This window comes from Scyliorhinus torazame, chromosome 21 (genome assembly GCF_047496885.1).
Source record: "Scyliorhinus torazame isolate Kashiwa2021f chromosome 21, sScyTor2.1, whole genome shotgun sequence".
NCBI classification, from domain to species: Eukaryota; Metazoa; Chordata; class Chondrichthyes; order Carcharhiniformes; family Scyliorhinidae; genus Scyliorhinus; species Scyliorhinus torazame.
Window position 1 is genome coordinate 14,503,334 of NC_092727.1, and position 22,190 is coordinate 14,525,523.

Sequence of the window (22,190 nt, forward strand, 5' to 3'; positions counted from 1 at the left end):
AAACCACTATTGATAAGTGATTTGAATAATAACTACTCCCTTAACATTCAGGAATGTGAGTTATAGACATGCTTGCCCCCCCTGTGAATTTAAGCAATCCATTCACTCTAAGGCACAACAGCAGTCGCTGAAAACATGGAAGTGCGACATTTCTATTGAAATAAACGTTCGGCTTTCAGGTGGAATTTTAATAGCTGCTGGAGGAGCCAATTGAAACAGAGGATTTGGATTGTTGTTCCTGCGCTGACGCATGTTGTACCGGCTAGTTAACTCAGTTGGTTAGAGCATGGTGCTAATTATGCCATGATCGTGGGTTTGATCCCGGTACGGGGCACTGCTACTTTTATGGGCTGCACAGTGGTTAGCACTGTTGCTTCACAGGATCCCAGGTTCGATTCCCGGCTTGGGTCACTGTCTGTGCGGAGCCTGCACATTCTCCCTGTGTCTGCGTGGGTTTCCTCCGGGTGCTCCGGTTTCCTCCCACTAGTCCCGAAAGACCTGCTTGTTAGGTGATTTGGAGATTCTGAAATCTCCCTCTGTGTACCCGAACAGGCGCCGGAGTGTGGTGACTAGGGGATTTTTCACAGTAACTTCATTGCAGTGTTAATGTAAGCCTACTTGTGACAATAATTATTAACTATTCCAGCTTAAATATAGGTGTGCATGTTCCTCCTCGTCATACTGACACTTTCCAAAGCAAAGTGAATTTTAGGATTTAGTTTGGTGCCTCGGGTGGCAGACGTCCTCAGTAATTCATTAATTGGCACTTAAGTAAGTCAAGAAATTGAGAATTGGAGAACCAAGTGCATAAAAAAGACTCAAAATGTTGGTCTCTTCCATCTTAAAAGGAGAACAATGATGAGGACCCCTACTGAGCTGTGTAAGGTAGTATTAAAAAATCAAATCCAGAACAATCCTCCAAGACAGTGTTATCCAATCCATTAGTCACTCCTCACAAGTGGCAAATTTCATTTTTTTAAATAAATTTAGAGTACCCAATTATTCTTTCCAATTGAGGGGCAATTTAACGCGGCCAATCTGCCTTATCTGCATATCTTTGGGTTGTGGGAGTGAAACCCATGCAGACACCGGGAGTATGTGCAAACTCCACATGGGCAGTGACCCAGGGCCGGGATCAAACCCGGGTCCTCAGTGCTGAAGGCAACAGTGCTAACCACTGTGCCACCGTGCCACCCAAGCAAATTTCATTTTGATTAGTAACTAATAAATGAATAATACATGCCTCAATTTGTATGTGAACTTAGTAGAAATATTCACAAAACCTATACCTGTGATGTTAATGTTTTTGCATATATGTTGGTGAAGTGGTAAAAAGAGCAGTGTGTCAAGTATTTTTTTAACCAACTTGTGTGCTTTACCTTAGTTGTGGCTTATTGGTTACAATGGTGTGTACCATGGGTGAAAATGCCAGATTTTGACGAGGAAAGGGGAGCTGTCATCGAGGCCACCTCAACTAATCAGAATAATTACTTTGGGTCAATGGAAGGAAGAAGGTCTAATCAATAATGAGCAGCTCCAACAGGAGGCAGCTTGACAAAGGACAAGTAGCCCAGGTAAGGGTCAAGTAGCACCCAACCGTGTTCTGGATGGAGAGCAGGGGCAGGTCTTGTTGTGTGGGTCAATATTCTCAGCAACAACTCTGATGAAGTCAACGTACCGCTCACAACTGCTGGCCAAAAACCTGGAAACGCCATTAGAGTGTGTTATGTCTATCAAATTCATGCAAGATTTCAAAACTTTGGTGAAAGAGGAAAAATGCAAAGTTTCACACTGAATGATGGCAGACGATTGTCAACATAATATAATATCATGTAAATTTAGCTGTATTATGTATAGAGGTGTACTGGACTAAAATGGGTGTGAGTGGCCGAAACAGTGTTTCCGTAATCATAACTTTGGCTAATCAATGCTGCTCAAAGATAAGTAATAGGTCAAAAAGACACAGGTTCTAACTGGTAAAGGGTAAATTTAGGACAGATATCAGAAAGTTCTTCACACAAAACTTGATCAGCACATGAAATGTATCAGTAGAGTAAAAGGCATTGGAGGCATTTCATTGACTGCTGTATTGAGAAAAGTGTAGGTTATTTTAGGTGAAGGGACTAAATTGGGTCAATATCTATGTTTCTGATGTGATATTATGAAAAGAAGAGAAAATGTTGTATTTTGCCCAGCAGTTGTGAGCGGTACTTTGAATTTGTCAGAGTTGTTGCGGAGAATATAGGCTCACACGACAAGGCCCGCCCCTGCTTTCCACCAAGAACACGGTTTATCTGGTAGGTTCTCAGATTGCTTGTTTGGATACCATAGGAAGAAATTGGCATTGCAACTAACTGGTCGCATGTTTGTTTTGGAAGTGCACAATGTTATTACCAACTATAAAAGGAATACATTATGCCAAATATTAGTAAATGAGCAAAACGCCCCCACAAAAATTAAAAGAGGATCTCCCAGTAGTACAGAGACTATATCCAGTTGACCAGAACAGTAAAAGACAAATTGGTATTGATTGAAGAATGTCTGTTCAATTATTATGGGATAAGCCTGGTCTGTTTGATTCAGCATGGTTATCCAGGGTGTAGCCGAGGCCTTCAGGCAAGGAAGACACCAGGTTCTACCCAAGTCTATTCTAACCTCAAACTGGGCAATAGAAAAGATTTCACCTTATTACTCCTGGAGTAGAAAAGGGAGTACACCTGAGATGTTTGAGAACATTTTCTAGTGATTGTTTCCAGAAATTCATATGTGTGGGTATTAACATTTGACACATCTGTGAAAGCGCATAGTATCTCATAATAGTTACTTGGACATTGTACCTGAGAACGGCCAGCGCCCATGGTACAATGTTCCAGCAAGAAACCAATACATTCAGGGGAAGAGAGAACATTTGATGGAAATTGGTGCAAAAGATTAAAATGGCAGTGATTTCAAAGCTCTTGGATTTGGCATTTTTTCTAATTCGGTTTTACAGTGTTATTCGATGGAACTACTCTTGTTCAAATTCAACCACAATCATTTCCGGCCAACCTCCATATGACTGTTTGAGGAGCACAAGGTGTTCCCTAAAACACTATTGAGAATTATGTCAATAGTCTAAACATTCATTGAGGTTCCCTCTCCAGATGTCTTCTGTGAGCATTCCAGCTGAATAGTCATTATACTCTGGCATTGTGAATGAGCCATTTTCAGAGACGGGGCCCATTTCTATGTTTTCTGGCGTGTAGGAAAAGATGGAGCAGATTGCCGATGTGCAGCTGTAGTGCTGGTGAGAAAAATACTCTTCGGGGGCTGAATAAAAGGACTTGGGATCCAAGTGTGAAGATGGACTGATGTCTTCTGGAGTTGACGGAACACATTGGGTAGAATACCCAAAATCCACGGAAGAGTAAGCAGGTGATCCAGAGATCTGGGGAAGAAACAATGGAATTGTTTATGTGTACATTTTTAGAAATTAATGCCATGAATTCTAATGCACTATCATCCCTGAATCAGATGGCTGTGGATTCAGGACCCACTCCAAGACTTGAACACATGATCTTGGCTGACATTTTAGTGCAGTATCAAGGGCATGTCGCACTGGTGAAGGTGCCGTCTTACACAACAACTGAAGGCCGAGTGGATGTAAACAATCTTTTGCAATTATTTAATTAGAAGGGCAGGATATTTCCTGGTATCCCGATCAAAATTCATTTTTCCACAACACCAAATTAGGCGAACTATTTAAGCATCTCACTTCTATTTCAGGGACCTTGCCATGTACAAATGTAATGACCATATTTCCATAGAACCATAGAATCCCTACAGTGCAAAAGGAGGCCGTTCGGCCCAAGGAGTCTGCATCAACCCTCTGAAAGAGCAGCCCACCTAGGCCCACTCCCCTGCTCTATTCCCATAACCCCACCTAACCTGCACATCTTTGGACTGTGGGAGGAAACCAGAACACTCAGAGGAAACCCATGCAGACACGGGGAGAACAAGCAAACTCCACACAGACAGTCACCCAAGGCCGGAATTGAACCCAGGTCCCTCGCGTTGTGAGGCAGCAGTGCTAACCACTTTGCCACCGTGCCGCCAAATGTATATTACCGGGCGTTCTTTGGGACAAACTGAGGATGTAAAAATTGCAAATGTAAATTCTTCTTTGACCTTATCTAAATACTGCAACAATCGATTTCCAATAATTTATTTTAAAAGGTGCATACTCATGTAACTTTGATTGTTGGAAAGATCTAATCATAGGTCTCAGGATAAGGTTATGTGTCATCACAGTGCCTGTGTTTACCTACACAATATGATTTAGGTGAACGGCCTCATTATTTCATTGCCATAAAAGCACTAATGTTTTGTTAACTTTGGATGATCATATCAAGCTAAGAATAGTATGGTTCTAACGAACCACTGCTCCTCAAGTTATGCACATACAGCTAAAGTCACTAAATGTTAGAAGGAATATTGGCGTCAACCAATTTAACGCATGGAATGCAGAACATTGCTTATTTTGATGAGTTCCAAATTATGTCCATGACAAATGAAACCAGAAGGGGTGGCACAGTGGTTAGCATTGCTGCCTCACAGCGCCAGAGATCCGGTTCAATTCCAGCCTTGGCTGACTGTCTGTGTGGAGTTTGCACGTCCTCGACTGCGTGGGTTTCCTCCGGGTGCTCCGGTTTCCTCCCACAATCCAAAGATGTGAAGGTTAGGTGGACGGGCCTTGATACAAATTGCCCCTTAGTGCCCAGGAATGCGCAGGTTAAGTGGGATTCGGGCGATAGGGCAGGGGGAGCGGGCCTGGCTGGGGGTGCTCTTTCAGAGAGGGTGGGTGCAGACTGGTTGGGCCCTTAGTGTTGGGTGGGGTTACTGGGTTATGAGGATAGGGTGGAGGTGTGGGCTTGGGTAGGGTGCTCGTTCCAAGAGCCAGTGCAGACTCGATGGGCCGAATGGCCTCCTTCTGCACTGTAAATTCTATGAATGGCCTCCTTCTGCACTGTGGGGATTCTATGATTCAATGCGGAGCAAGGTGTTCCTGCCATCGACGAAGCAGGTCGCATTGCACCAGTTTCCCAGCATCTAGAAAATGATTAATATCTCAGGTTTGTGAGGACTCCGCCATATGTGGCTAGTATTAGTTGGATTTCCTTCATTGATGGAGGGATTCAGGCAACTGAAGGAAGATTTTCTCTGCTGCATGGCTAGGTAAGTAAATTAGATGACCAACTCATTGTCTCACCGGGTACACTGTCAGTCAATAAAGTATTGGGAAACGGCAAAAAAAAATATAAGATGCCAAGAGAGGTCTACTTACCATAGTCGAGTGATTGCAGAGGCTGGTTGGCTGGCAACTGGCTGGAGGATAGTGCAAAGCAGGAAGATGCGAGGTGAATGAGTTCTCGGCGTCGAGGTCAGGGAGGTACCTTTCATACACCTCGGCGCTTTCATAAAAGATCGGGTTCTGGTCGAATGCAACACTCTCCAGAAACTGATCACACTCGTAGAAACTGGGTTCACATCCGTTAGGTGGAGGACAGGCGTCGTGGGCAGCTGGAAAGGCGAGCCAGAGAACAAAAGGGCACAGCTGAACAACATATCCATCCCCTGCAGGTTTTCGTGGGGGGGGGGGGGGGGGGGAGTGAGGGTGAGATAGGCGGGAAGTAGTTGCTCTTTGAGCTGGTGGATTAAGTTCGCCATCTGTGGAAATTGACACTTTGTGAAGTGAAATCCACCCACCCACACATACACACACACGCACACACAATCTGACCAGCTAGTTTAACGTTCAAATGGACCTTCTTCAAAAACAGGATGGGGTGGGAAGGCTCAATAGCCGTCTCAGGACATTGGAAATGTCCCATTTCTTCGGAGAGTCGCTCTGTGCTGAGAAATAACTCGGGGTTTGCGCCGAGTTTTTTTTGTTGCTGAAACAGCCGAGGATTGGGAGACTGGATTCTGTGTGAGTCCCGTTTGCAGCCAGCTTTCAAGACTGCGGGGGGTGGGGGGGGGGGGCGGGGGGTGCAGAAACACAGCAATTTCTCTGAACTGTCAGCATCTCCAGGGTTTGGGGTAAAACCGTAATTGTGGCGGGTAAACGCTTCAATAACCTCCAAAAGGTTGTGTGGAATTTGCTGACTTGGGTTAAAACCTGTGTTTAAACCTGGATTGGAAACTGCACGGCGCAGGCTGTGAGGGTGTGTTTCTGCAGCCCCCGGGCCACAGTGTTGCCGTGTTTATATCACCGTCCTCACGGTCTGTGCCCGAGAAACGGTCCCTGAATCCGATTGGGGAAAAAAGTAGCGGATCGCACGGGCTGTCTCTTGACTCCCATTATTTCAAAATAATAATCACACACAAGATTGGGGTGTGATCAATCTGACTTTCTCCTGTCGCTTCCTTTCTCTCTAAAGCGTTTCTTTTTTGGCTTCAACCTTTCTTTTTGGCGGGGGGGGGGGGGGGGGGGGGTCTAGAATAGATCATGCTGACATTGGTCACAAATCCCCCAAAGCAGCTCAGCTTCTGGCCTGACACTGGCTGTTTTAAAATGGGAGGACTCTTCTGGGATTTTTTTTTTTTTGCTTCTCCGTAAGACCAAAGGTCAATCGATTCGCTGGTGGGTGAAGGTTGTGACTCTGCTCGCCTTGTCTGGTTCCACACACACACACTCCCAGCTAACCCAGCTGAAACAACAGGGAGCACAGAGTCTTCAGAGACAGATGAGAGAGAGAGAGAGGAGAGAGAGGTAGAGAGGAGAGAATTAGAGAGGAAATGGGAGAGAGAGAGGTATATAGAGAGAGAGGTATAGAGAGAGAGAGGAGGGAGAGGCATATAGAGAGTAGAGAGAGATATAGCGGAGAGAGATAGAGAGGAGAGCAGAGATAGAGAGGAGAGAGAGGAGAGATAGAGGAGAGTTAGTGAGGAGTGGGGAGAGAGAGGCGAGGTATATAGAGAGAGAGGTATATAGAGAGAGAGGAGGGAGAGGCATATAGAGAGTAGAGTTAGAGCGGAGTGAGAGAGGAGAGAGAGAGCTAGAGAGGAGTGGGGAGAGAGAGAAGGTAGATAATGATAGAGGAGAGAGGTATATAGACAGCAGAGTTAGAGCGGAGAGAGATAGAAAGTGATAGAGAAGGGAGATATAGGGGGAGAGTTGGAAAGGAGTTAGGAGAGAGATGGAGAGAGTAGGTAGAGATAGCGAGAGAGGGGGATAGAGAGAAGGGGGATAGAGAGGAGAGATATAGAGGTGAGAGAGAGAGAGCGAGGGAAGGGATAGAGAGAGAGGGCAAGTTTGTTCAGCCAGGGCTCAGCACCAAACGACAGCTGACAACGGAGATGCAAAGAGCGCAGAATTCGACGTTTAAAATATTGCGATGACTCGCTGCCAAACTTTTGTCAGACCCCCTTTTCCCCTCCCCCGCGCCCCGCTCTATTCGTAAAACGTCCCTGCTGAAGCTGCTGGATGTTGGAGTGACCCTCCAGTCTGATTCGTCCCAACCCATTCATCTGCATTCTGTTCTCCCACTTCCTGTGTCTGATTGGTGGATTGCATATTATGCATGCACTGCCTGGTGTTTAATGTTAATGCTTATCTGGAAAAGCGCAAAGGTAAAAAAAAAATGTTTGGCCCTCTTTTGGAGAGGTGATGGTGTTTCTTGGGTGTATTTTACTGACCTGGTTGTGAGGAAGAGACCGGCTCGGCGGACTGAAGACTGTTGTTGCCTGTGGTAAGCTGAAATAAGAACATACAAACTAAATTCGGGGTCGGTGAATAAAAGGAAAAAAGTATGCGAGCAGAACAAAACCAATCAGCAGAGAGAGGGCGGCTTAAATGATTGGCTTGCACAAGAAAATATCATTCATTGCAATTGCGTTTATTAAATATTTCTATGATTCCTTATCTGGCTAGATATTCAGTCTACCCTTCATTTCGTGTTTAGATTCATTTTCTTATTTCTGTTTAGTGTGTGTCTGCACATCTTGAATGATCTGAACTTGAAATTTCGTTTACAAATCTTGGAGTGAAGCTGAGCAGAGTTTGCTGGGCGGTGGATTGGGGGGGGGGGGGTGGTGCTAGGCGAGATGGGGGTTAGATGAAAGTGGTTTTTTTTTCTGTGTGTGTTTAAACTGGCTCATCGTGACTACAACATGCTGACAGTGCTGACAGTGTTGCAGGCACGGCCTCAATGAAGGCAAGCATGCCTTCTCCCAGATCACATGATTTCCAGAATCCAGGGATCAAATTTCCATTACATCACCAACGCGGCTCTCAGATTGTGGCAGGTTTTTTTAAAAAAAATTCGAGATCGATATTGTGGCTCTGCACTGCTGCCTTTTGAATTTATAAACCCGGAGACATCCTTGGCGTTTTATGTTTCCTTTTTTTTAATGCTCGCCCTCTCTCAGAATCAACAGTGTGTGAATCCAAAGCTGCAAGATGTGTGTGTGATTTATTTTTGCGAATCCTATCATGTGTCTGGATCTTTCCAGACGTTGATAGAAGTGTGGCCCCTTGCTGCCTTGGGGTCCACCCTCTTGAATATTGGGTGCTGGAATTTGATCTGAACTAAAATTGACAATTAATTGTTTCGAAGAGAGGTAATCAATCACTGGGTGAAATAGAGAGTTGTGTCATGTTTTGTGACCAAGTGTGACTTCGACTGGTTTAAAAAACACACACACACACACTCTAAAAGCGTCTTTTTGGTAAGCAATGGTCGGTGTTTCGATAAACCAGAATTGAAAGCAAAATGCTCCATTCTGCAGGGGCAGGTTCATTTGGTGTTTACACAGGGGTCGAAAACAAAACGTTAAATAAACCTGTTTATTTGCACGTGTTCTTTCGGCGAGGCTCTCGTCCAGACGAGACTGGGAAGAGGGGTTGAAGAGTTGGGTGTGAATTGGGCAATCACACAGCTCACTTTAATAAAAACGAGACCTTTGTTAACTGGGAACACAGTCCACGCCTCTTCATTTGCTTAAAGTTCAGGATCAAGCCGGGAAGATGTTTATTTTAACTTGCTCTTTTTACCCAAGAGTCATTTTCAAAACCATTGACAGCAAAACATTACCCCGAAATGAACTCAGTGTCTGCCTCCTGTTCATTTGAGGTGAAGTAATGTAATATGTAGGCAACGTTAGAGGTGCGAGAAATAATTGATCCTTATGCATCCCTGATACATTAAAAAAAACATTCATACTGCTGGTACCAGTTGTGCAGTGCTACATTTCTGGAGCACCTCTTTGCATACCGCTTTGGACCGCATTAAACTATTCAGGGTCAGTTATTCGACTGAAATCGGAGTGCAGGCAGTTGTCTGAGTTGGTGCCGACTAAGAGGGCAGCAGGAACACTTGTATAACTGCTAGATGTGGGTGGTATTGAGATCGACAGCAATGAAGCTCAGAGCGTGTGTGTTCGTTTGTGAGTCCAGATCTTCACTTGCCCCGGGCAACGCATTTTAACATTAGGAAGTGGTGGACAGGAGTCCCATTCATGTACTGTCAGGGGGAAATCAGAGCGTTCAATGTCCCTATGAATAATCCGGGCCAGAGGTAAGGTGGACTGGCCATGCTAAATTGTTCCTGAGTGTCCAAGGATGTGCAGGTTACAGGGTTATGGGGGTAGGGCGGGGGAGTGGGGGGGGGGGGGAGGGGAATTGGGCCGAGTTAGGGTGCTCTTTCAGAGAGGCGGTGTATGGTTTCTATGGTAAGAAGTCTTACAACACCAGGTGAATCTGAGGAAAGGAGCCCGAGCAAAGGCTGAGGAAGGAGCAGCACTCCGAAAGCTAGTGATTTGAAACAAACCTGTTGGACTTTAACCTGGTGTTGTAAGACTTCTTACTGTGCTCACCACAGTCCAACGCCGGCATCTCCACATCATGGTTTCTATTGCCAGCCAATGGTATAAATTAAAAGGGTAGAGGTGGCATTCGGACTGGGGGGGGGGGGGGGGGGCAGAGTGTCCTCACACTTGGTGTAGACATTTAAAAATCAGCAAATGGCCAAAACTTGACAGCAGAGTGTTGGAAAGGTAACAATTCTACCAGCATGGGTGGCAAGGTGGCACAGTGGTTAGCACTGCTGCCTCACAGCACCAGAGACCCAGGTTTGATTCCAACCTCGGGTGACTGTGCGGAGTCTGCACATTCTCCACGAGTCTGCGTGGGAGGTGTTCCTGTTTCCTCCTACAGTCCAAAAATATGCAGGTTAGGTCAATTGGCCATGGTAATTTGCCACTTAGTGTTCAAAAGGTTAGTTCGTGTTACTGGGTTGCGGGGATAGGGTGGTGGCGCGGGTTTAAGTAGGGTGCTCTTTCCAAATGCCAGTGCAGACTGACTGGTCCGAATGCCCTCCTTCTGCAACGTGATTCTATGATTCTATGAATTCCTTTGATATAATGCCAGGGGAACTTTAAAATCTAGTTGAGAGGGCAGACAGGCCTCAGTTCAACATCGCTTCTGAAATGCCGCACCTCTGACAGTGCTGCATTCCCTCAGTGCCGGATTTTGTGCACAAGTCCTACAGTGAGGTTTGAAGCCAAGAGCTTCTGACTCAGAGCTAAGACTGCTACCCATAGCATCAGAGCTGCTCCAAAACCCACAGCTTCAAACAGTTTCCAAAAGTTTTAATCAGGTCAGAACTGACCAACTTGTCTTTTTTTTAAACATTTGAAAGGCATATTTTGGTTTTAAGGATGGGCCGGAAGAATTTGAAAATGGACTCCTCATCCGATACAAGAACAACATGTATTGACATCTCTAATATAGTGAAGCAGCTCTAGCTACTGAACAAAGTGGCTACCAGCTGTAAGTTGTGTGAACATGAAGTGACAGATCATCTCCTTCAAGTGGTCTCACACTGTTAGACAAGTGGGAAGGAAACAAAGTAACATTGCTCATTTTGCTTTGGCAGAGCATAGAAATTGCTCACCCCTAAACCAAGATTAACTTTTTATTGACCTTGTTCTTGGGAATAAGAATGTTAGCTCCGAATTGACTGTAGTGATTGTTTTTACAACTGATTGACCTATAGGCCACTTCAGACAGATCTGTGCAGGGACTGGATTAACTCATTGCAGATCAGGATAGACATTTTTTTTTGTAGGAAGTTAAAGTCACTACATTTTTAACTGCACAATAAGTATGGGAGGATATATTGGCAGATTTCGGTTTGTTGGTGTGGTGGAGATTTTTCTCAAATAAATCCGAGAGATTTAGAGGCAGCATGGTGACACTGTGGTTAGCGCTGCTGCCTCACAGCGTCAGGGACCCGGGTTCAATTCCAGCCTTAGGTCACTGTCTGTGTGGAGTTTGTAAATTCTCCCCGTGTCTGCGTGGGTTTCCTCCCACAGTCCAAAGATGTGGCAGGTGAGGTGGCTTGGCCACGCTAAAGTGCTCCTTATGGTGGGGTTTGGATGGGTTGCAAGAATTGGGCAGGGGATTGGCCCTAGATCAGGTGGTCTTTCACAGGGTCGGAGCAGACTCGATGGGCCGAATGGCCTCCTTCTGCACTGTAGCGCCTCTATGATTCTATGAATTAGGGCTGGGCAATGAACGCTGCCCTCGCCAGTGCTATCCACATCCCATAAACAATTTTTTTTAAAACAGGACAAATAGAATGTAAATATTATATCTAACTAATCATTTGGCACAATTGATTTGCTTGCATTAATAGATGTACAGGGCAGCTTTTAAATATCAAGGTGTTAAAAGCAGAAAATATTGGTTAACTTGAATTGATTTCAAGTCTGCAGAATTGCTGTAAAGTTCCCTGATGCTGGTCTGAACAAGTTTTAAAAACTTAGTATGCATATTTGGTTCATGCGCGTGGATTGCTGCAAGCCATATCTTCGCCTAGAGTTAATATATATTCTGCTTTTATTTTCTTGCTACAATAATTTTACTCTGGTGGGTGTTAAGAAAATAAAACTAGTTGTAAGGGATTTCTATTTGTGTTGGTAAACATTAAAAACAAGCATAGTTTTATTTGGGCTTAATTTACTGTTTCTGTGCCTGGAAGAGTAAAACCTATAGTTTGATTCATGATGGACAAAGCTGATTGTATGACTGGGGTTTGTTAAGTTCCAACTGTGTTTCTATTGTGCTTAGAGAGTGCTACGGCATGAAGAAGAAATAAAAGGCAAAAGCATGTGGGTGTTGCTTAGCAACTGGCGCCTTGCAAGTTGGAGAAGCTTTAAGTTTTACTTTAGCTAATTTGATTGTAGTTGAAGATAGGTAGTGAGAGAGAAGGAAGCTCCCTAAGCTCTGCTAGAAGCAATTGGTTTAGAAGGCTAGAGAGGAAACATCTCTCTCAGCTGTGCAAGAAGAAAACCCATACCCTGGGATAATGGTTAAGAAAACAAGTGCAGAGATATAAAGGGAAGTTTCCACAAAGTCTGAGGTTAAAGGTACTAGAAGAGAGAACTGCTCAGTGAAAAGACAAGACAGCTGAGAAGAAGGCTGAGATGCCAGAAAGATATCTGAAGTGATCTTCGGATTTGTGATATTTTACTACAGCCTGTGGAACGTGAATTGAAATAACTATGGAAATCAGTGGCTAGATCTCGGAGTTTGTGCAAAAGCAGTCAAGGCAAAGGAACCTAAAAGGGGGTGGTGTAATATCCTGGACTGGATTCATTGTTAAATATGGAGTGGCACTTTGTTTAAAAGGGTCATTTGTAAAATCTGGACTGGATTTTGGAATGCAAATTGCTAAGGGAAAGCATTATTAGGGGAGAAAATTGTAAAGTGTGTTTTTGTAAGTGGAATTTGTATACTCTCATGTAATCATCATCTGAGGTATTCTGAGGAGAAGTCCACAAACATCCACTTGGGCTTCAGAGCGGAGCGTGTGCATTTGGCCACAGTCATCTTGTGTGCTTAAAAGAGACTTTGTGTTCATAAGGCCATTGTAGCTTACGATGTACTTTCCAATCCATGTTAATCTTTTAATCGGTATTGATCTCTTCAGCTAAGGAGGAGTAACTGAGTATTGCATAACAATCCAACTTTTCATGTTCAGTAAATGTTTTTTCTGTTGTTAAAGCTAATTAGTGGTCCAGTGATTCTGTTCCTCCATGTTTTATAGAAAGTAAAAGTTACGGTCTTTTCAGCCACGGTTCCGTTTTGGGATCTTCCCATCCAGTTATAACATCAACTGAGATCAAGTCATGGGCATAATCAAATGAATCACCAAATCATTTTTGTTTCAGTTCGGGTTCTGAGTGGTGAGGTGGGTTTGCACAGTGCTTAGTGCGTGATGTAAACATGAATAGGTTTCAAGGATGTTGACCTGCATTAAAGTGCTTGGGGATCTGGGGTCAAAGTCCAAAGACGTGCAGGTTAGGTGGATTGGCCATGATAAATTGCCCTTAGTGACCAAAAAAGGTTAGGAGGGGTTATTGGGTTACGGGGATAGGGTGGAAGTCAGAGCTTAAGTGGGTCGGTGCAGACTCGATGGGCCGAATGGCCTCCTTCTGCACTGTATGTTCTATGTCTATGTCTAAATGCAGCGCAGGCTGAAATGGTGGAAATATGGAGTAGTATTTTCTCTATTTCACCTTTTACCTCACAGCAGGATTGGAGAACGAGCTTCAGCACTTAGTTGTGGGCACACTTTTGCACCACAGAACTTCCCATAATTAACTTTGGAGAATCCTATCCTTATTTGGATAGAGGGAACTAAGCAGCCAATTCACAAAGGAAAGTAAAGATCCCATTCAGGAATGTGATGGCTGAGTTGGTGAAGCTTTTCTTCCCCCTTAGATGGCAGAGGAGGATCGTTTTAATATTTAATATTTAATCTGAAAGGCAGCACCTTTAACAGAGCAACACTCCTTTGGTATTATATTGGAGCATCATCTGGGTGACATTCCACAGCTTAAGCCTGTGGAGGGGGGTTTGAATTACCTACTGACAGAGTCAGGATTCCTACTAGCTAGGTAAGAGTAGCACCCATTAAATAATAATGTCGGGCAGCACGGTGGCGCAGTGGGTTAGCCCTGCAGCCTCAGGGCACCGAGGTCCCAGGTTCGATCCCAGCTCTGGGTCACTGTCCGTGTGGAGTTTGCACATTCTCCCCGTGTCTGCGTGGGTTTCGCCCCCACAACCCAAAGGTGTGCAGGATAGGCGGATTGGCCGCGCTAAATTGCCCTGAATTAGAAAAAACGAATTGGGTACTCTAAAAAAATTTCAAAATTAAAAATAGATAAATAAATAATAATGTCTGTGTGGAGTTTGCACGTTCTCTCTGTGTCTACGTGGGTCTCCTGCGGGTGCTCCGGTTTCCTCCCACAGTCCAAGGAGGTGCAGGTTAGGTGGATTGACCATGATAAATTGCCCCTTAGTATTCAAAGGTTAGGATAGGGTGGGACCGTGGGCCCAGATGGAGTGTTATTTCCAAAGGTCGATGCAGACTTGATAGGCCGAATGGCCTTCTTCTGCACTGTAAGGAATCTATGATGACTACACTTCTAAAGTACTTCATTACCTATGGGATTCTGAGGCATTAAACCCACCCCACACATGCACATACCTTCCGCCTTGTATTTTTGTGCCCAGACTGAAGGTCAAGAGCATAGTTATCATATTTAGAAATTGGCTCTGTTCAAAGTTCCATGTGCAATGGAAACTTTGACCCAAACAATAATTTGCAAACAAGTGTTATCACTTTGCTGTGTGATATTAAAAATAACTTCTCTTTCAGGTACCCTGCAGCTGTAAATCCATACCCTTGTAGCAGAATTATTGTGCAATGCAAGTTTTGTTGATTGTTGTATTGCAGCTTAAGAAATTTGTAAAATTGTTGATTAAAGATTTTGCCTGATTTCGGAGCTGCTTCAGGCAAAAAACAAACAATAACTGGAATAAATACTGGCAATTTCCAGAAGCATGGGAAATTGAAAGAAGGAAATCGAAATGTTACAGTGGTAAAATAGGGGCATCTCAGGTACATTGTCCAGGGAATGCAGAGTACTCAATGTAAAGTATTCTGCACCTTCTCCATTTACGCCCACCCACTGGCTGCTGCTACTTATTCTAACTGCAGAAAAGTAGTCCATGTCTTAACATTGATATCCCTGCCACTTATGAGCACAACATTACACTCACAAAACACTAAACTTAAACATATCGCTGAAAAAAGAAACATATTGTCAAAGTTTTTCACCTTGCACGCATCAGGTCAGATTTGCAAGAACACCAGTTGTAAAAGGGACAACAATTCATACTGCATGATAACAGATTGATGATTGGTTGGCAAGCATACTCCGATTGGTAGAGGTGTTCCCGTGGAATACACACGGCCCCGTCCTTTGCACAGAAGGAGCATTTTCATGCATTGTGGCCTTTTTCAACGAAAAAGCTGGGAGGACAGCATTGCCTGGTTCATCCCCTATTCCCATGCCTTGACCAATCAGAGTACTCAGGTTCTGTGCTACCAAATGACTATTTGAATTTAAATGTATTGGTTTTCAAATTCAAATATCATAATGTTATGATTTTTTTTTTCTCACTTGTTTTAAAATCTTTAATCCTCACTCCTGCTATGATTAGACCAATTCCAGTGTAAATTCTTCACCGTCAAAATACTGGAGTGGAAAATGGCAATAAGATTTAATTCCGCAATTGCTTCAACAACTTATGTGGGGAAAGGTATCTTTCCCTTTGCAATTGCAATTACTCATGAACAAAGATCTTCCTGTAAGTTAAAAGATATAATTACATACTGCCACAACTTAATAAGGATGTGTCTCATGAATCTAACCTCGGTGGTTGATGGAAGTGTGGAAAAGTACTGGATAACTAATCTCAGTTATTAACTAACAAGACCATTTCATGACTCAACGCGAATTATTAACTCTGTGTTTGAATATTTGCATATGAGACTAAGCAGTGGTGATGGTGTTGCCATAATGCATTTTTAGCACAGTGATACTGAATTATATCAATAATTTAATGCCCGAATCATGCCATTTGCACGTTCTGTTAACACGGGAAGTGGAATTCAATGGATTTACACTTAAATGGTTGTACAGAGCATCACTTAAAGCTTCTCCATGCTGTGAGCCATTTATCAATTGGGACCACAGACATATCACCTGTTAACACCAGAACTGAGAGATTATACTGATTCGGAAAGATTTAACAGGCAGAGTATCTCTTCTCGAAAAGAAAGGATTAGGGATGTGAAGCACTTGGAAGGGTGCAGAGGAGATTTACCTGAATGTTGCCTTGGCTGGAGAGTTTTCACTGTGTAGAGAGATTGGATAGACTGGGGTTGTTTTCCTTGGAGCGGAGGAGACTGGGGTGGACGTGATTGAGATGTATAAAATTATAAGTGGCATAGGTGTAGTACACAGTGGTCCACCCCAGTGATCAGTTTTAAGATCGCTAAAGATCACTAAGAGAGTGGCACAGTGGTTAGCACTTGTGCCTCACAGCACCAGGGACCGGGTTCAATTCCGGCCTTGGATCACTGTCTGTATGGAGTTCCCCCCTGTGTCAGCGTGGGTTTCCTCCGGGCGCTCCGGTTTCCTCCCACAGTCCAAAGATGTGCGGGCTAGGTGAATTGACCATGCTAAATTACCCTTCACTGTCCAGGGATGTGCAGGTTCGGTTATGGGGTTACGGGGATAGGGCAGGCTGGATGGGTGAGTGGACCTGGGTGGGGTGCTCTTTCAAAGGGTCGGTGCAGACTTGATGGGCCGAATGGCCTTTTTCTGTGCTGTCGGGATTCTATGATTCAAACTTGGGTATTGGCGCCATGATTTCAAAGTTTGCAGATGGCACAAAGCTTGAAAATATACTGTACAATGATCAGAGTGGTAGCAGGCTTCAGGAGGACATCGACAGACTATTGAAATGGGCAGATAGATGGTGGTGGATGAAATTTGGTTCAGGGAATGACGAGACCCAGCAAAATACACTAAATAGTGCAATTTTCCAGAGAGTGCACAATTCTTTGAAATTGAAAGGGCAAGTCGATAAATCTGTTTAAAAAACACATCAGCCCCTTGGCTTCATAAGTAGAAACATAGGATTCAAAACCAAGAGAGTTATGCTAACTCCTTAAAAATCACTTGTTAGGCCTCAGCTAGAGTATTCAATTCTGGGCCTACACTTTCGGAAAAACATCAACGCCTTGGAGAGAGTACAGAGGAGATTTACCAGAATGATGCTAGAGATGGGGGGACACCCATTATGTTGAAAGAATGGAGAAGATAGGCATGTTCTTGTTACGGAAAAGAAGATTAAGGGAAGATTTAACAGAGATTTTCAGAATTATGAGGTTATGGTCAGCACAGTAGCATATGTGGATCGCATTGTGGCTTCACAGCGCCAGGGACCCAGGTTCGATTCCCCGCTGGTTCACTGTCTGTGCAGCGTCTGCACGTTCTCCCCGTGTACTCGTGGGTTTCCTCCGGGTGATCCGGTTCCCTCCCACAGTCCAAAGATGTGCAGGTTAGGTGGATTGACCATGATAAAATTGCCCTTAATGACCAAAAAAAGGTTAGGAGGGGTTATTGGGTTACGGGGATAGGGTGGAAGTGAGGGCTTAAGTGGGCCGGTGCAGACTCAATGGGCCGAATAGCCTCCTTCTGCACTGTATGCTCTATGTTGTATGTTCTATGTTTGATAGAGTAAATTCGGAGAAAATAATTTCACTGGTAGCTGACTTGATTGATAACTAAAGGACATAGACTTAAGATAATTGGCAATTATACAGGGCCTTGGCGGGGCCACACCTGGAATATTGTGTGCAGTTTTGGTCTCCTTATCTGAGGAACAATGTTCTTACTCTAGAGGGAGTGCAGCGAAGGTTTACCAGACTGATTCCTGGGATGATATGAGGAATGATTGAATTGGTTAGGATTGTATTCGTTGGGGTTCAGAAGAATGAGACGGCATCTCACAGAAGCGTATAAAATTCTAACCGGACTGGACAGGGTAGGTGCAGGAAGGATGTTCCTGATGGTGGGGGGAGTCCAGAACCAGGGGTCACAGTCTGAGGATACGGGCTAGACATTTAAGACAGTGATTAGGAGAACTTTCTTCACCCAGAGAGTAGTGAGCCTGTGGAATTGGCTACCACAGAAAGTAGTTGAGGCCAAAATGCTTTCAAGAAGCAGTTAGATATAGCACTTTGGGGAAGGGGATCTAAGGGCATGAGGGGGAAGGTAAGACCGGGCTTTTGAATTGGATGATCAGCCATGATCACAATGAATGGCGGAGCAGGCTCGAAAGGCTGAATGGTCTCGCCCTGCTCCTATTTTCTATGCTTCTATGCAAACAAGGGGATGAGATTATTTTTCATTGCAATGACTTATTATGATCTGAAATGCACTTCCTGAAAGGATTACGAAAGCAAATTCAATCATATCTTTCAAAGGGAATGGAGTGCATATTTCAAAAGGAAATATTTGTATGACTATGGGGAAAATCACAGGAGTGGGACTATTGGAATTCTGTTCCAAAGATCCAGCACAAGCAAAATTGGTCAAACGGCTTCCTTTTGGGCTACACCATTCCATAGGACTGTGTCAGAAATTTCTGTAGAGCTGGCCAATGCTGAGTTTGAAATTATTGAAAAACTGATATTTTTATAGCATCTTTCACAACCTCAAGACCTTTCTGATCTTTTTACACCCAAGTACTTTTAACTGTAATCATTGTTGAAATATTGGAAATGTGGAACAGAGCATGGTCCCACAAGCAGAAATGTGATCATCTGTTTGAGTGATGTTGGCTGAGGGTTAATATTGGTCAGGACTCTTCAGCTCATGGCGCCATGTAATATTTTAGGTCCACCTGAGAGGGCAGACGGGCCTTGGTTCGACACGTCATCTGAAAGATGGCAAGGCCTACATTGCAGTACTCCCTCACCGCAATAGTTTGTCAATTAATCCTTTCTCATTGCCTAGTGTAGAAGAGCCTGTTCTCTTTCTCGTTCCTCAGTGTATTGGTCTATGGACGGCACGGTAGCACAGTGGTTAGCACTGTTGCTTCACAGCGCCATGGACCCGGGTTTGATTCTCAGCTTGGGTCACAGTCTGTGCAGAGTCTACACCTCCTCCCCGTGTCAGCATGTGTTTCCTCCGGGTGTTCCGGATTCCTCCCTCCCACAAGTCCCGAAAGACGTACTTGTTAGGTGAATTGGACATTCTGAATTCTCCCTCAGTGTATCCGAACAGGCGCCGGAGTATGGCGACGAGGGGATTTTCACAGTAACTTCATTGCAATGTTAATGTAAGCCTACTTGTGACACTAATAAAGATTATTATTATTATAAACACCATGACATACACACACCAGGAACCCCTCCTCCATTGTACCACTGCTAGTTTGGTTTGTCCAATCTATATGTAAATTAACGTTATGTATGATTACAGTTGTACCCTTATTGCATGCATCTCTGATTTCTTGTTCAATACCTCCCCTTACATCTCCACTACTATTTGGGAGCCTATAGACAACCCCCAACAATGTTTTCTGCCCATTGGTGTTTCTTATCTCCACCCATAGATATCCCACATCAATGATTTACCAAGCCAATACCCTTCCTTGTCATTACATTGATTTCCTCCTTTACTAACAGTGCTACCCCACCTCTTTGCCCTTATTGTCTGTCCTTCCTGAATAATCAATAGTCCTGCATGTTCAGTTCCTTGGTAACCCGGAGCTGTATCTCTGTAATTGCAACTATATCATAACCATGTGTATCTATTTATCTATTTATATCTAATTCGTCTACCTCTTATCTTTATCATGAGGTACTATTTTTCTTGTGTCTTATGAAAATAATCTTGCATCCCAGACAAGTTAGATTTATTGTTTGTGAAAGGTTTTGTGAACTAAGAGTTAACATGTAAAGGAGATATTCTGTACCGCTGTGGTGGTGGTTGTTGTTCCTGCTGCTTGAAGAGCCCTTCTTTGCTGCAAAAGCTCTTTAACGGTGATCTTCACTCTCACCCCTTGGTAAACCTTCTGTTTCTCTGTTGGAGAAATCACACCTGATTAACATACAGAAGCACAGACACAGCATCGGGACCAGTTTTTACTCACATAAAACGCAGTTGCTTAAACAAAGTTAAAATTGGGCCAAAGGTTTCCTCCTTGGCCTGGGTGTTACCTGGTGTGGAGATCCCGATGTTGGACTGGGGTGGGCACAGTAAGAAGTCTTTCATCACCAGGTTAAAGTCCAACAGGTTTATTTGGGATCACTAGCTTTCGGAGCGCTGCTCCTTCATCAGGTGAGTGATGAAGGAGCTTCGATCCGAAAGCTAGTGATTCCAAATAAACCTGTTGGACTTTAACCCGGTGTTGTAAGACTTCTTACTATATTACCTGAGTTAACGCTTAAAGAAAAAAACACATTTCTACACTTAAACAAATTTCATTTGTCACAGTGTTACCCTATCATTTAGTTTCTTAAACACAAAGATGTTCCAGTTTCTCAGGGTGCTTTCCAAGTTTTTCTTGATCGTACGTAAGTGAGGTTAGCCTGCGACCTGAAAGATCCATGAGTGGCACTGCTGGATTCAGCGAATCAGTGTCACACAATCCATTTGTTCTACTGTCTCTTCTACTGTTCCACCTGCAAGAAACTACATGTTGAGCGCAGGGTAACCGAGCCCTGTGATTGTTGAGTGTACAGGAAAAAAGGGCTCATTTGAAAAGTATAGAATATGTTGTCAGGCAAATTAAGATAAAATTCTATTTTGCAATATAAATATCAATATTTATACTTATGCACAAATCTATACATACACTTGAAGCACTTAGAAATGTCCCCAGGCACTTTAGAAGTTATTTTTGTGTTGTGTAAATAGGCTTTTAGAAAATTTGTAATTATATTGTGTCAGAAATTTGGAAACAGAAATCCATAATATTATCTTCAGGATGTCTCAAACTGCCTCACAGCTAATGCAGAAGTTTTGATGTGTGGTCAAGGTTGTAGAGAAATGCGGCATCCAAATTAAACGCAGCAAGGTTCTACAATGAGATAGGTGACCAGATAGCAATGCTTTTATAGGCAAGGGGTGAAATGTTGGCCTGGATACTACAGAGAACGTCACTGCTCTTAGTATCATAGAACGGTTGCAGCACAGAACGAGATCATTCAGACACTGATTCCCTGAATCCAGTAGTGCTACTCATGGATCTTTGAGGTCGCATCCTCACCTCACTTACGCACGATCAAGGAATCTTGGAAAGCGCCATGAGAAACTGGAACATCTTCTCGTTTGCAAAATGTGTTCATGTCTGCTCTCTGTAAGAACAAGTCTTTCCCTATAACCCTGCAAAGATTTGTTTCTTCAGACGCTTATCTAATTCCTCTTACTGTGCCCCCCCCCCCCCCCCCCCCCCGCACCCCTCACAACTGTATCTGCCTCCATGACACTTTCAGAAAGTGTATTCCAGATCCTAACCACTCATTGCATTAAAACAATGCTTTCCTGATGTCTAAATGGGCAGCACGGTAGCACAGTGGGTAGCACTGTTGCTTCACAACTCCAGGGTCCCGGGTTCGATTCCCGGCTTGGGTCACTGTCTGTGTGGAGTCTGCACGTTCTCCCCGTGTCTGCGTGGGTTTCCTCCGGGTGCTCCGGTTTCCTCCCACAAGTCCCGAAAGACGCGCTGTTAGGTGAATTGGGTATTCTGAATTCTCCCTCCGTGTACCCGAACAGGCGCCAGAATGTGGCGACTAGGGGGTTTTCACAGTAACTTCATTGCAGTGTTAATGTAAGCCTACTTGTGACAATAAAGATGACAACAAAAAATTTTTTGCCAGCCACCTCTACGCTTCCACCAATGGGAACATTTCCTCTACCTGCTCTGTCTAGGCCCCTCATTATTCTGAACACCTCTAACTCCTCTGAGGAGAACATACCCAGTTTCTTAACCAGGTTTTTTTTTAACCTCCGCCTGCGATTCAGTTCTAAGAGAGGGTGTTTGATAGTGTCACACTCCCTCACTACTGCATTGGACGAAGGGGCAGACTACATTGTTGGTTCAAAATCTGGAGCTGAACTTGAAACCATAACTTTCTGACTCTCGACATAAATGGCATCTGATTCAGAACAAAAGAATGCTGTCTTTGTTCCAAATGTGGGAGTGTGCACATTTCTGTTGGTCCCTCCTGCTTTAATTAACGAACTCGGGATTTGCTGAAACATTAACAACTTGA

At 44.0% G+C, this 22,190-nt stretch overlaps 1 protein-coding gene across 1 annotated transcript; it reads right to left on the reverse strand.

Moving 5' to 3' along the window:
* Window positions 1-6: 6 nt before the first annotated feature.
* Window positions 7-21,263, reverse strand: linc.pou2af1 (lnc RNA pou2af1). The gene is made up of 6 exons (XM_072487750.1): window positions 21,194-21,263; window positions 19,889-19,995; window positions 14,538-14,564; window positions 7,678-7,735; window positions 5,324-5,559; window positions 7-3,427 (listed from the first exon to the last, which is right to left on the reverse strand). Exons 1-6 carry the CDS (start codon window positions 21,261-21,263, stop codon window positions 3,107-3,109), a joined length of 819 nt encoding a protein of 272 aa, XP_072343851.1. The 3' UTR covers window positions 7-3,106.
* Window positions 21,264-22,190: the final 927 nt, after the last annotated feature.